Source organism: Danio rerio, chromosome 21, assembly GCF_052040795.2.
Source record: "Danio rerio strain M-AB ecotype USA chromosome 21, GRCz13ab, whole genome shotgun sequence".
Lineage (NCBI taxonomy): Eukaryota > Metazoa > Chordata > Actinopteri > Cypriniformes > Danionidae > Danio > Danio rerio.
Genome location: NC_141041.1, coordinates 19,475,966 through 19,490,461, shown reverse-complemented (window position 1 = coordinate 19,490,461; position 14,496 = coordinate 19,475,966). Strand labels below are relative to the sequence as shown.

The following is a 14,496-nucleotide window of genomic DNA, read 5'->3' as shown; positions in this document are numbered from 1 at the left end:
CAGATGTGGAGGAGTGATGCTTTCTCTTTATGCATGCCCTTCGGTTATGCATTTTTAAGGCGTGTAATAAGCAACGGGCCACACAGCAAGGGATGTACAAGATGATATTTACAGAACACTTGCTCCGTTAAAATGTTTGCCATGCTACTCTGTATGATTATTTCAGATGATTGTGTCCAATGCTAATGTCACTTTCCAGTTGTATAAACTGTAGCACTCATTCCCTACATGTATGTAAACACAACAGAAATGCAACTCTTAGGACTTCTTAGGATGTGTCTGACATGCTTTCTGGAAGAAGAATAAGAACCAAATGCTGGGACTAAATCACAGATATGAGGAACCACGGCTAAAGAGAGAAATGGAGTGCGGAAAATGGATGCGGCTCCCAGCTCCCCACCCTGGCATCATAAATAACCTCCGCATTGATCGGCTGTAGTCTGTGATTCTCCACAGCCCTTCTCTCCACATTCATCAGCCCTGCGTCTGATGTGTTTGCTGGCTACTTAATCCACCGATTACTCAGTTGGCCTTTGCCCACTCTCTACAGCTTTACCCAAAATAGAGCATGTTGTGGAGCTCATCTCGTTTTAAAAAACTAAAGTTATTCAAAAGTAGACTGATCTAAAATCCTAAGGAAATTGCTTTTTTTCTCAATTCAGTGATCAGATTCAACTTCTTTGAGAATGTTGTGCTACAAAACAACAAAAGTGCTGATTGTAGTATAACAAAGGAGGAGTTGACATCCTCTGGCAAGAGATCCTAGTGTCTTAGTTTTAAAGGATAATAAGGGAATTTCTACACTTTTAGTATTGAACTGATTTGAAGAGATTTGAGATTTGAAGATTTCTCATGCAGCAAAATGTTTAGCCTGGCAGAAGCTTTAATTTATATAAAAAATAAAAAAACAGTAGTAGGAGTAAAATGCTCTATCTGGTGTAAAGGGGATGTGTGATACTTTGCCTTTTTTTATATAAGTACTTATAGAGTAGTATTACTGTCATCTTTTCCCTAAAAATTTGCAGCTTTCTGATTCACTCCAAAAATTATTGTCTAATGTCGGGTTCAAACTGCATGATTTTCAAAGTAGTCATGTGACTGATGTTTTCACACACTTTGCATGATAGATCAGTGATAGGGGGTTTCACACTTCATGACTTTAAAATAGGAAGAATTGCTGAGAACTTTGTCCAAATTACGTTTCACAACCAAACACATGCGAGAAATGACATGGAAACAACGCAAGGTACATTGTATATCTTTTGTTATTAGCTACATGATGAGAAAGAAACCTTTAGTGGGGTAGAAAATTTACTTATTTTGCTCACCTGGGTTTTGAAGGTAATTAGCAATTTCTCTTCAACTGTTTTCTTTTTCGACTCGGTTGTGGTATTGCTCAGATGACACGTCAAACACACATGTGCTTCTGCCAAATTTACACTAGTTTTTTCTTTATTGCTTAGATCCAAATAAACTAAAAATGAGCACTTTTAACTTCTCCCCCCATCGGCCGCTGGCCTGCAGATACCCACACTAGTGGATGCTGCTCTCTCATTGTTAGTCACTGATGTTATTTTCAGTCAGAACACATTTTACACGGCGTGATCTTGACAGCTCCAGATATTTAGTATGCCAAATATCTAATGGGCGTCGGCAACTCATCAACTATTCTCTTATATCACATCTTTGATAGTTCACACTGTGTGAATTATGTGAACAAGCACCGATTTGCCTGGGATTTCAGGCATTTGTCTGCGATTTATCAAAACCTGTCGCCAAGTCAAAATCGTTAAATCATGCAGTAACCCACAAAGTGGGGTTAGCTGAAGTATTTAAATCTAAAATGTGAAAGGGTTAAAATTACTATAAATGAACAAGATCCGCTTTCTCTCACATCCAAAAGAAAACTTTTTTTTGCACTCATTCTAAACCAATACCTATGCTTTTACATGATTTCCGCTCTTGCTACCATTGCAAGCCAGGTTGGAAAACAAAATTTATAGGAAATATGAATTTTGGAAAATAAATATTTTATCATGTCCAAACTGAAGCAGTTTATATAAATGAATGCATGAAATGGCATTAGACCATTCTTAAAAAAAAAAAAAAGAATGCCTGAGAGACAAAAAAAGGCATTTAGGGTTCTGAAATGTAGGAATTGTATGTAATAGAAATAGGAATCAGGTCAGAGGTTGATAATAAAAGATTTTGACTTTTGTTTTTGTCTTCCTGTCTTGACCAGATCAGACCGTCAGGCATCCATTTATTCTCTTGACTCAGATGAAGGGAATCTGGATGGATGAGTCCAGATAGTGCTCTGGGCACTGAAGAGCTCCCATTGTCCTCACACAATCATTGACACAGTGCTGTACCAGAGGTCTGACTGTGGACATGTTGATACACAGTCTCCTTTATCTGGCCAGGTCGGGGCCATTTGTTTTTTGAATGCTTCTGAATTTTAAGGGCTTGCCGTTTCCTTGATCTTTGAGAGGATATTCTTTGTTCCTTTGATAAGGAATCTTTTGGTTCAGTTAGAAGAGGGTCTTTTCAGATGCCTCTCAGTGGTCATTTGTCTGGTTCTTGCCCTTAGGAGTGGCTGTTTAGTCTTAAATTTATTTTACCTTTATCACACATTTAAATAGATTTTTTTTATACGTCCATATAGAAAACATTCTGTTGTGAAGACAACTCTGCAGTCTTCTGAGTGTAGTTATTTGTTTTTTCCACAGGCAGATGGACTTCCTATGAGGTACACTTTATTTGATTCAATCATGACTTAGAGGGGTTTCTGTGATAAATTGGGCCTTTTGGATAATCCTATCAGATTAGCATTTGCATACCAGCATACATTATTCATTCAGTATCTGCCTCTCCAATTAGTTGAAGCCAGGTTTTCTCTAGAGAGGTTTTAACATCTGTGCGACCCTGGAAATCCTGCGGGAGATTCGAGCTAATCAGCCTCAGCCTCCTCAGCTTGTTTTTTGCCGGTTTACTATTTTTACCTTTCGTTCTTTCTCACTTTTTCTTGCTCTTATTTTGACCTGTCCTGGGCATCATGCTCCAGTGGGAGTTTTCTCTCTGTGAATGTGACAAAGGATCAGAATGTGCTGACAAAATGCCACTGCCATGACTTTCAGTGAGGGCGGTGCCCCCTCAAAGCCCCACTCAGGTCGGTATAGGCCCATTGCCAAAATATTTTTAGCGCTATATGTCCAAACCGTGCCCCTTGGATTTCACCCCCTAATCTATTGATCAATCCAGTGCTGAGTGCCATCTGTTGAAAACGTCCGTCCGCTTATGTGGTTTGTTATTTTGACTACTAGCCCTTTTCTGTCTTTGATGCTTTTTTCTGTATTTATGCCATAGATAACAGGGATTCTCTGATGGCTGACTACGTCTCGCCACAGTCTAGACTCCTTACTTCACCCGCTGACTCGCTGTCTGCTTCTGTGCCTGTCTTCATCCTGACTGACTGTCTTTTGAGTCGCTGCTTCAAGGCTTGAAGCATCTGACTGCTTGACAGATTGTTTGACTCTTTGACTTATTCACTCATGTTTTCGAAGCGAATCATTGGTTGGATTGATCTGTGCCCCTCGTGTGTCTATAGGGAGCGATACTCCCTTGCCCCGTTCTCACTTTCTTTTTCCTGCTTATTAGACACAACAGCCTTCCCCTAGGACTCCATAGCTTCTTTTAAACTTGTCTTTCTTTTATCTGGATTTATTTTCAGCTCACCCTTCACTTCTCTTCTTTGGAGGCTTTAATTCTTGTTGATTCTGTTTATTAGTGGATGCTGTCGTGGTTTGGAAGGCACATCCTGCAAGGGCGGTGCACCTCTGGCGGAGAGGGTAATTCATTATTCCCTGTGTGCGTAGATGTTCCTGGGGGATGAGGGAGTACGGGAAAGACAGCTTTGTAACCTGGCTTCTTCCTCTAGCTGTTTATCCATGTCTGCCTCTCCTCATAGCTGTCTTTCCGACTGCTGTTTGGTTTTTATTAAAAAAGGCAGAATTTTAGTGCTTGTGCTGAACGAGACAGGTGTTGCTCTGATCTTTCCATGTAGTCATCACTAGAATCTTAATGCAAAGAAAGCCACAGTCACATAAACATAGCCTGGGGTTGAGACATGCACTCTAAGCATTAGGTTTGCTCAAACTCCCACTATGACTCTGCACTGCCAATAGGGATACCTTTGCGCTTCTTGTAAGCTGTCAAAAGATTAAGAGGAGGTGTGATTAGCATGAAGAAACAGCAGCCCATTCATCTGAGCTGGCTGTAGATGAATAGAGGAAAATGCAAACTAGTGTAATTTAAAAGCCAAAGTCTGTTTTTAATGGTTAGCGAATTTAGAAAAGCGAATATAAATAAAAAAGGTGGAAAGAGAGAAATTACTGAAGCATTTCTTTTAAGAGATTTGCTCCAAAAGCAAGATACTGCACACCAGAATATCTAGTTTTGATTTCTTCTTGTGGGCATATTTAGTATCACTTGGGAGTACAAAATAAATTATCCACGTTTTTGTTGGGTGTGCTATTTTAGTAGCGCTTACTAAGGAGCCTGTACCCTGTGCTGTTGTTTTTTCTGTTTTGTCAAAAATTAATTATAAAAGTTGAATGCATTCTTTCATTTATTTTCTTTTTGGCTTAGTTCTTTTATTAATCTGGGGTCACCACCGCAGGATGAACCGCCAACTTATCCAGTTTTATGCAGCGGATGACCTTCCAGCTGCAACCCATCACTGTGAAGCATCCACACACTCTAATTCGCACACATACACTACGGAAAATTTTAGCTTACCCAATTCACCTATACCGCATCTCTTTGGACTCATGGGGAAAACCAGAGCACCCGCAGGAAACTTACGTGAATGTGGAGAGAACATGCAAACTCAACACAGAAATGCCAGCTGAAATCGCCAAAGTTGAATGCATTATAATATAACTTGTATATCTCAACAAGTAATTGATTTTTTTTTTAATTTATACAATTAAAACCTAAATACATTTGAATAATTTTACTTTTGTTTACTTGGTAAAAGAAAAAAATGAGATTGTCACACTAAGCGTGTTTGTTAAATTGCTTTATTTCATGGTGTGTTGAAATTCCTGATTCTGATTGGCTGAAAGGTGTGCAATAAATGAGCAGAATCACACTCATAGCAGTGCAATATGGGTTTATATCCGCACTGGTGCCTTAGTGTCCCACCAGTGACAATATACAGCCATATATCACTGCTAGTAGAGTGTGATATTGCGTTTATACAACTGTTTGATGGCATAATTGTGTATATAAAAAAGAAATTAAAACATGGAGAGTTTAAAAACCTTTTTGTATGAGGAAAAACACTAAACAAATGCTGTTGTTTCTTCTAAAGTAAGAAACGTAAACAGGAGACTCATTAGAAACAAACAGCTGACCAGCCAAAAAGTGACTCGGGTTATACAAAGAGTGACCAAAACAAAATTCATACATTCCTGACATGTGAGTTCCATCTCACACTCAATAAACTACAATTATTATGGTATGAATACAGCACTACAACATACAAAATAGACAGATCGACTTGGAGTGTCGCTTACCACTTTTATAATGATTTGATCAGCTGTAGTTTGAAATTACAGATTTTGTCTTCTAAAGGGTTTATTATGAGGTATCTGTCGCCATCTTGTGGATGGACAACGTCAACCATCTTTGCTCTGCTCAGTATGACAGGCTGATGGTATCTCCAAATTATAAATATTTAAAATAGCCACTGCCCTTATTAATAAACTGCATAGTTTCAATCTAAACAAGTACATCCTCTGCCTAAAAAAGCCTCAAAAGTGCATTATGTTGTCTAACAGCAGCAGTATTTGTCAAACTGTATTGAGATTTGCTGTCACTCTATGTGGGCAGAGTGATACAGAAAGGTAAGGAGACTGTACGAGTGCTGGTATTATGAGAATATCGCACAGCTATCAGCCACTCTGATTCGAGAACCAGACAGAACTGTTGTATGAAATAGTTTAATACACAAGTGGTTCCAGTCAGTTTTGATCACAGTTTGAAACAAATGAGCAAACCTCAATCTTTAGTAGTAATTCAGTGACACTTGCCAGAGTCTTCATTCCTCTTTGTAATCTTGAGGACATCACTGTATGGTTCATCAGGGAATTAATTCACAAATAGGCTACAAAATATTTGCTAAGAGGTAGCTACATGTTATCTGAGCTATTAGATATGACCGTGCCGTTAATATGCACAGACATGATCTCTCTCACGCGCTCCCTCTCTGTCTGGCTCTGACTGTTGATTCAGTGTGGGGACTAGGAGATTTAAATTGTCATAACTGATAAAAATGCAAAAATAATGTCCTGCAAAGAACAAAACTACTTTGAACTTGTTAATAAATAAGCAAACAACCATAGAATAAGTGGGATAACTGATGGCTTGCTGTGTGTTGAAGGGTATCAAATGCACTGTGCTTCACATTAGGAGTGATTTTTTTTTTGTCTCTGCGTCAAGCATTTTAAAATCCTTTAATAAGAATAAATAATTTGATTATCTCTTACTTATTCCTTATCTTGTATCATTGCATGCTTTCAGGCAGACTTAGCCATCTTTATAAGGTCTAATGAATGAACTGGTGTTTCACATATAAGGCATAGCTACACTCTTGTGTTTCAGCATAATGCTGATCCTGACACGCTTGGAGTTGTCTTACTGCTCTCATTAAGGGCTAGTTTTACAAGTGGCATCATGACTATGAGAATTTAATCCGGCTTGTGTTCTAAGGGCGGTTATCTCCATTGTACTGTCTTTAATGTGACAAATAGGCCTCCATTGTCCCACTTTACATAAGAAACAGAGCTACTAGTGCTGCTATCACAATAGGGGTTGTGATTTCTGCAGAATAATGGTGGCATGCTTATAATATCTCTGGTTCCTGTATCATTACGAGTATGGAACGCTCTATTCACCTTAAGTGTGCTGTTGTGAGTGTTTGCACCGCTGTCCCCATAGAAATGCGAAACCATGCACATAAATGAATTATATTGGCATGCATTAAACATGAGACATGATTCATTGACATTTGGTGGGTGGAAGTAAACAATGACGAAGTTGTTATTGTTTTGTTCCTGTTTGTGTGGTTGTATTGGTTTCACCCAGCTCGAGTCAATTATATTAGACAAATTCTCATTACAAGGAACATTTATGCATGAATTCCCTGAAACAAATAAGGAGCAAGAGCCAGCGCTGTTTCATACTGGCATCATTGTTGCTTATGATAATGAATGTGCAGTGAGGGGAGTATCCAGTCAGGTTAAGCGACCCTAAGGATAGAAGAGATGTTGGGTTTAGAGGCTGGTAAGTGAACAGCAACTGGGCTAGATCATGCCAGAGGTGATCCGTCAAAGGCTTGTTGGCTTATCTAAGGCAAGCCTGGGCCTACGGATCCAAATCATAGTGTGCGATAACTGTTTGCCTAATCACTGGTAAAGGAAGAAGGAAATGAGCTGACTGTCGATAGGCTCCAGGAAATTAAATATGCTCCATGCGCTGCAGAAATGAGATGGTGTCAGAGTTCTCTCTAGCTCTGAAATGATGCTGTTAAATATGGAAAATGCTCCCATAGGATTGCAGCTATTGTTCGTTTGAGTCTATTCCTTCTTTTACTGTCACATTGAAATCAAAGTCTTAACCAAATGATCTGACCTTCTTTATTCGTTTCCCTCTTTTCCAGTTTCTGTGTCTGAAGAACATACGAACATTCCTGAAAGTGTGCCATGATAAGTTTGGCTTACGGAACAGCGAGCTGTTTGATCCCTTCGATCTCTTTGACGTGAGGGACTTTGGGAAGGTGAGTAACTGTGGTTTTGCTGATCATGCAAGTTATCTGGCTCTATTAATCATTTTACCCGGTCTTCGCCACTGAAAGACATTAATGTTGTGTGCACTTTTACGGGAGATTAACCCATAAGTGGGGCTATTGTGCATCAGCTTTGTTCTACTTCTTACAACTCACTCGCACACACAATCCATTAATGCTGGGGATAATATTAGAGTGTGTGCCATGCCTAATCGGCCCTGTGTGGATTTCTTCCCTCTAGTCTTATCTCCGCTACTGTGCATTTGAATATTCACATGCACATTTGCTCACACACCTCGGGGTCACAAGCAGGCATATGTGTGCCAGTGCATATTTATGCCACTACCCATATGGTTTGAGAGTTTAAAAAATATTTTTTTGCATGTTTCCAAGGATTTTAGCAGTAGACATTTGATTTGACTGAGACTAGCTTTTTGCAGTGATTTAGGGGTGGGTTGTGTTGGAAGCATCCAATAACTATTCAGTGTAGCATCTAGCCCATTGTTTTTACACTTTGCTGCCACTGGTTTCTACTCTTCACATATGGGAAAATGGTTTTGAATGTTTGTGTATTTGAAGAGACCACTTGTAGCCCGTTTCCACTGAGTGGTACCGTACGGATCGGTACACTTTTATGCCCATTTTCACTGTTAAATGATACCAAAAAGCGAACTGTACGGTACGTTCTTTAGGGTACCATTTCCAAAATAACAAATTTCTTAAGCTGATGATAATATTGTGTGCGTAATTATTGAAGAGCTTCTAAAATCTGATCCTTTCAGAAACGGACAAATGAGCAAATGATTCTTTCAGCAACCTAATGCCCCGTTTCCACTGACTGGTACAGTACGGTACGATACGGGTTTCTAATGGTACCCTTTTGGTGGGCATTGTGTATGATAAAGTTTTAGTCTACATCATTCTCGCTTGAGGAAATGTCTACAGTAAAGCTGCACGGGTCGTTTACACATCATATGAGAAGCACTTCTCACAAAACAGATGCTTTATACACATAAATACTTGTGTATAAATGTTCATTAATAACCTTTCTATGTACATAATTGATTATAAATGCCGATCAATGATACTGCGAAATAGCCTATTGTAACGTTTGAGATTATATGAAATAAATAAATAAATAAATAAACGCAACATGTATGAACGCATACAGACCCTTACAGTCTCTGATAAATTACCAATTACAGAAAAACTGCACACAGCATACATTTAGTCCTTATTTTGGTTCAAAAACAAAATGCAACCCTAAAACCCTACATATAACATATAAACCTCTCATCTGTATCTCTACTCTTCACCAGCGCACATGTAACCTTTGTTAGAAAGTAATTCTGTCATTCTGAGTTCATAATATAAATAAAAAAGTAAATAAAAAGTTTGTTCATGTTTTAGGTTGCTGAAAGAATCATTTGCTCCTTTGTTTTTACGTGCTTCACTTTTGTGAAAAAGAAAAACAGCTTGCGCTTCAGATGGCCTTATAAACAACTACGGGGCACAGAGTAGATTCTGCTCTTCTTCTTGGCTTCGTGGCTGTTTATCAAGACGACGATAAAGTTCGTTTAAGCTCGGGCCGACCATGGCATGTTATTATATGTATATATTATTAAGGTGTAATGTCTCGGCTGTGTATTCAAAAATGGCGCTTACTTTGTTTTCATTCTCCTGGCTTGTGCACGAGCGAATGACGTATCTCTGTAAACTAATACCGTTCAGCTGCACATCTTGCTTCACCTTTTGATACCCTGTTGTTCTCTTTTTTTCACACCTTTTGACAGAGGAATCATCCATAAAAGTCTACCGAACCGTAGCATACTATTAAAGATGAACAAATGCCCATATTTAATTATTATCATCGTCTTTTTGACTATTATAAACTCGGAATGACAGGATTATTTTTTAACAAGATGTTAACATTAGATGCGCTGCTAAAGAATAAAATTGAGAGGTTTGTGCTGACTGTATTTGTTTTATACCGTTTATGAACCCAAAAAAGACCTAAATGTAAGTTCTGGGTATTTTTTAATTGTAACTGTTAACATTTCAGATACTGTAAGTCTCTGTATGTATTCATAAATGTTTTATTTTTTATTATTTTATATAACTGCAGACATTACAGTAGGCTATTTCACAATATCATTGATCTGCAGCTATAATAATATCCTATTTCATAGCAAGGTTAGTAATAAACATTTATTTACACATAACTATTTATGTATAAAGCTTTTGTTTAGTAAGAAGCTGTTCTCATACTATATGTAATCTTTAAGCAAGATTGACGTCAACCGCAACTTTTTGTCGAACACCATGCCCACCAAAAGGGTATTATTGGTAACCAATGGCGGAGAAACAAACCTGATAAAGGTAATCTGTACCAAACCAAACCGTACCATACTGTACCACTCAGTGGAAACGGGTCATTGAATCCTCTTTTTTCTGTGTATAAAATTTACAGTTGTTTTTGAGTAAAGTATGATTTTTGTTTACTATGTAAACTAGCGACTTTTCTTTTAGATTAAAATTCAATCTCTGCATAAAATGCCAAACAATATTTTCAAAAATATTTCTACTAGTTTCTTAGACATAAAAATTCCAATATTTTTAAAGTTAAGAAATTAACATTTGTTGGAATAACTCTTATTTTCAGGCTTAAGGTCTTTGCACACTGAAGTCCAAAATTTTTGCATTTTTTTCGTAGTCATATGCAAAAAAATTCATCATGTAAACAAACCTTGCACACTGAGTCCAATAGGTAATAACTAATCTACAGTATTACGAAAAAACACAAAACATTTCGGAGTCAATTTAAGCAGTGAATCTTTGTTCTAATCTCTTCTCTAAAGTACAAAAAGAAAGAGGATTATGCTGCATATTGTGTTCATGCAGTACTAGAAGGAGAGTTTAGCTCATTATCAAAGAGCTGCACTACGATTATCCCGAAATGCAAAGTTTATTTCAGGAAATCAGTGGAATTTGATTCATTGCTTGTGATATATTATGCATTCACATAAATAAACAAATCCTGAACAGAGACTGGCAGTACCTATAGACATTATAATAGATGGTGGCCACATTGACTTGTTAAAGCAACACAACGGAAGCTGACCATGCTTTTTATTATGATGTATGCTGTAGGCTACCTCAAATGTATGGACACACACACTCACCAAATAGCAACAGGGCAGATGTGCGCCAGTCACTGAATCCAGTCTTTATTTTATGCATTGTGTTTGTCATAAAATTATCTGTAGCTCAAATGATGAAATTCTGTATTTAGCTTTTCACTTGTACAGTGGCTCTGAACTGTCAAAACACCTCTTAAAGAGCTTTTTTGAACACGGAAAATGGAAAAAATTAAACCCTATTGAATTTTTTTTTGATGGATGGATGAAATTTAAAAAAAAAACAGTGTGTCTATACCACTGACACAACATGAGGTCGAATTTATTTTTTAACGTGCGAAAATGCAGACGAAAATTTTGGATTTAGTGTGCAATAACCTTAACTCTTTTAAAAATCCCTGTTTGATTTCAGATTGTCAAGACATTTTGTGCATTTCTGTGGAATACTCTCTTTCTGTTGTGCATGAGTGCCCTTAAGCTGACTTTGCTCTGACAGTCAACCTAGTATTGGAGAAAATGTGATGTCCTTAAGAACAACTGAATCCTGATCTTTATATCACAGTGGCAGTTTAGTCAATGCACTGACCTCCATGACAGAAGCTCATTCTTAATTCTGTTTCTTCATGCTAAGTCAGCCTCACGTCTGCTGTTTATGTTTGAGATGGATTTCTCTTAATTATTAGAATAGTTGTGATAGTTATTAGTAAAAAAAAAGTGCTGTAAAACTGCTATTAGTCAAAGTAAAGGGAACACAACCTTCCTAATATTGATTGTTTCAGTTCCATGAATTGATCGAGCTTCATGAAGTATTTACAGGTGCAAAGCACTTGCTCAACCATTGAAACGTTTCCAATCCAATAGTTCCGGTTAACTACATCTCAGCAAGCATGTCTAGACATTTCCAGTGTGTGTGTGCGGTCAGGAAAAAAAAGTAATGGCAAGACAGAGGGTGCGTTTTGAAGTCTCAAAGGGAGGAGCGTAAAGAGTAAGATTAAGCCTTTGCCAGACGGTGAGCTTTAATGGATAATGTGGAAGACGGTGAGTGAGAGTCAATGAGCACACGGAAAACAATATTAAAACCCTCAAGCAGTCGGAATCAATCACACACACCCTCCACATGTCAATGTGTAAATTGTGTTTGCGTCGACTCGAAGGTGACGGGCTTGTCCTGTCATTGATTCTCCATTAAGGGCAAGCAGCGCATTATAATATATTGAAGTAGGCAGCTCGATGTCAGTGCACCATACATGCAAATCATCTACCTTTCTTTTAAATGAAGAGAGACGGATGCTTCTCAGGCTTTAAAGCTGAAGGATAGAAAGCATTTTTAATCTCTCAATAGCACGTACGTTGTTGAACTTTCACCTCAGGCTGCTATATATCTCCCTGTGCTGTCAAGCTGCTCCTTGTGTCCTTGTAGTTGGTGGAATAGTTAACTTTAGGGGTGTAAAGGTATGCATTCATCATTGTTTGGTTAATGTAGTCCGATAAATACACAAATTTACACAATGTGTCTTTGCATCTAAAGACAAGAGATGCTGCACTCAGGAATGATTTTCAAAAACCACAATGTTGTACTTTTAACAGAAGCTTGCAATGCTTGCACCACCTTCGTGGTTTATCTTAACTTGGCATCTTAAAAACGTAGCACTCGTGTCTTTGCGAGGCTAATCTGCACTGATTGGTCCTATGACTCAGTCTTTTGTGATTGGTCAACTGCATTTAGCACGAGACAGAGAGAAATGCCCTGCATACTGCTTATGAAGTGCAGAGTATATGTGTGATACCAATGCAGAAATGCAACAAAGCAATGCAGTTAAACACTATTCTTAACCCTAACCCCAAGTAATAACAACGACACATATTCAATATTTATTCACACAGGCAAAAGTTGAACTATTTTGAAAATTGACCTTGTCCCGCGTGTGAGGAACAACTGAGGGTGGCCATAGCAACAAACATCAGAAGATCGCAAGCACAAAACACATTTAAATCAGTTAAGGAAGAAGCATGCATCGCGGTTTCAACATGATCCGAGGAAGATAAAATGGGTTCTTATGAACTGTAACAGTTACTGACAAAGGTCCCATACATAATAGTCTCTGCTGCTCCTTCCTTTAATAACAAATGGCTGGCAAATCCCACATTGCAACGTAGGTTATTGTATCAAAAATTAGAAAAATGGCAGAAACAAACACAGCACAAGGTTTGCTATACTGTGGTATTGTGAAAATGAACTTTAACCCTTCATTTCTCGCAGCCTGATCTCTAATCTCCCTAATATGTCAGAGATCATCATCATCTTCGTGTTCATGATCAGTCCCATGATCCCCCACACTCCGCTAGTGTCTGGAGGGAAAGGCGCGTTCACGTTTTGCTGGATCCAACACTTCATATTTGGTGATGTACTGTGACGACGCGTTCAGGCAAATGATCCGAACCCAACATGATTAATTTTTTCCTCTCTGACTACTGGGTTAAAGATTTAACAGTTTTAAACATGGTGCCCTTTCAGATTTAAACCTGGATGTTCTCATTCATTTAATGCTTTGTTACACACTGCATGGAAGGTCATTTTCAAAAAACCCATAATAGGAGCTCTTTAAAAGATATTTCAGTTTTGAGGCTTACTTAATATTTCAATTTAAAGCACAATTAATGTTATTCTGTTGTTTTAAAAGAGAGTTAAACTTAACTTTAAAAGTTTCTGAACTTTTGAAAGTCTCCTTATTATTTATATGTTGTAAGTTGTTTTTTCTATTTATTTTGTAGTTTTATATCGAAGGAAGACTTTTAGTTCTTAGCTGACTGTAACAAAACCCTTCTGCCTGTTTAAAATGAACACATGTATTGAACAAAGTAAGCACTGGTGAGTTGTTTCTCGTTACTGTTGTGCTGAAAGCATATTGAACCCTGACTCCAAAACCAAGGTACATACTGAGCTATGACTTCTGTTTATCTTTGAAACCCCTAGTCAACTTTTTAGGTATGGCAGAAAGCATTTTAAACCTCTTTTAAGTGTTAAGGCTTTCATGAATAATTCTTAAACTAACAGTGGCATGAATGGCTTGTTAAATGCTTTAAAGTCACAGCATAAGTCTGTCTGTCTAGTGTGACATTGGTCTCTGCATGATCTCCATTCATCAGCACTTCATTACTCTTTCCTGGGTGGAGCAGCTACAGAGACACCTGTCCCTCCTGATGCTTCAGGTAATTGCCTCTCATCCCTTTCTCCATCTCTGTGCTTTTAGGTCTTTTAAACAGATGGCTCACCCCCACATCTCTCACTAAACTCGCCGGAGCGCTCCTGTCAGCATTCTGATGTTTCATGCCCTCCTCTATCCCATCAGCCCATGGGACGCATCCTTACGACACTCACAGATGGACCCAGACTCTCCTTATTGTTCCATATTCATCATTACTCATAAATGCAGAGCTCTCTCGGGTTCGCTTTCGGTTTAATGTGGCATTTAAACTGCTCCTGTCTTTCCCTACCTAATTGGATCTGGA

The 14,496-nt window shown here is 38.2% G+C and overlaps 1 protein-coding gene across 10 annotated transcripts in view; it reads left to right on the top strand.

The window, feature by feature from the left end:
* The window catches only part of vav2 (vav guanine nucleotide exchange factor 2), a 238,550-nt gene that overhangs the window by 59,440 nt on the left and 164,614 nt on the right, over positions 1-14,496 (top strand). For all 10 annotated transcript variants that reach the window (XR_015520202.1, XR_015520203.1, XR_015520205.1 and 7 more), the window contains exon 2: positions 7,724-7,840. Coding sequence is in view for 6 of the 10 variants with exons in the window: in XM_087301075.1 (XP_087157201.1) it covers positions 7,724-7,840 (117 nt within the window). In the remaining 4 variants the exon portion in view is untranslated. The remainder of the gene's footprint in view (positions 1-7,723; positions 7,841-14,496) is intronic.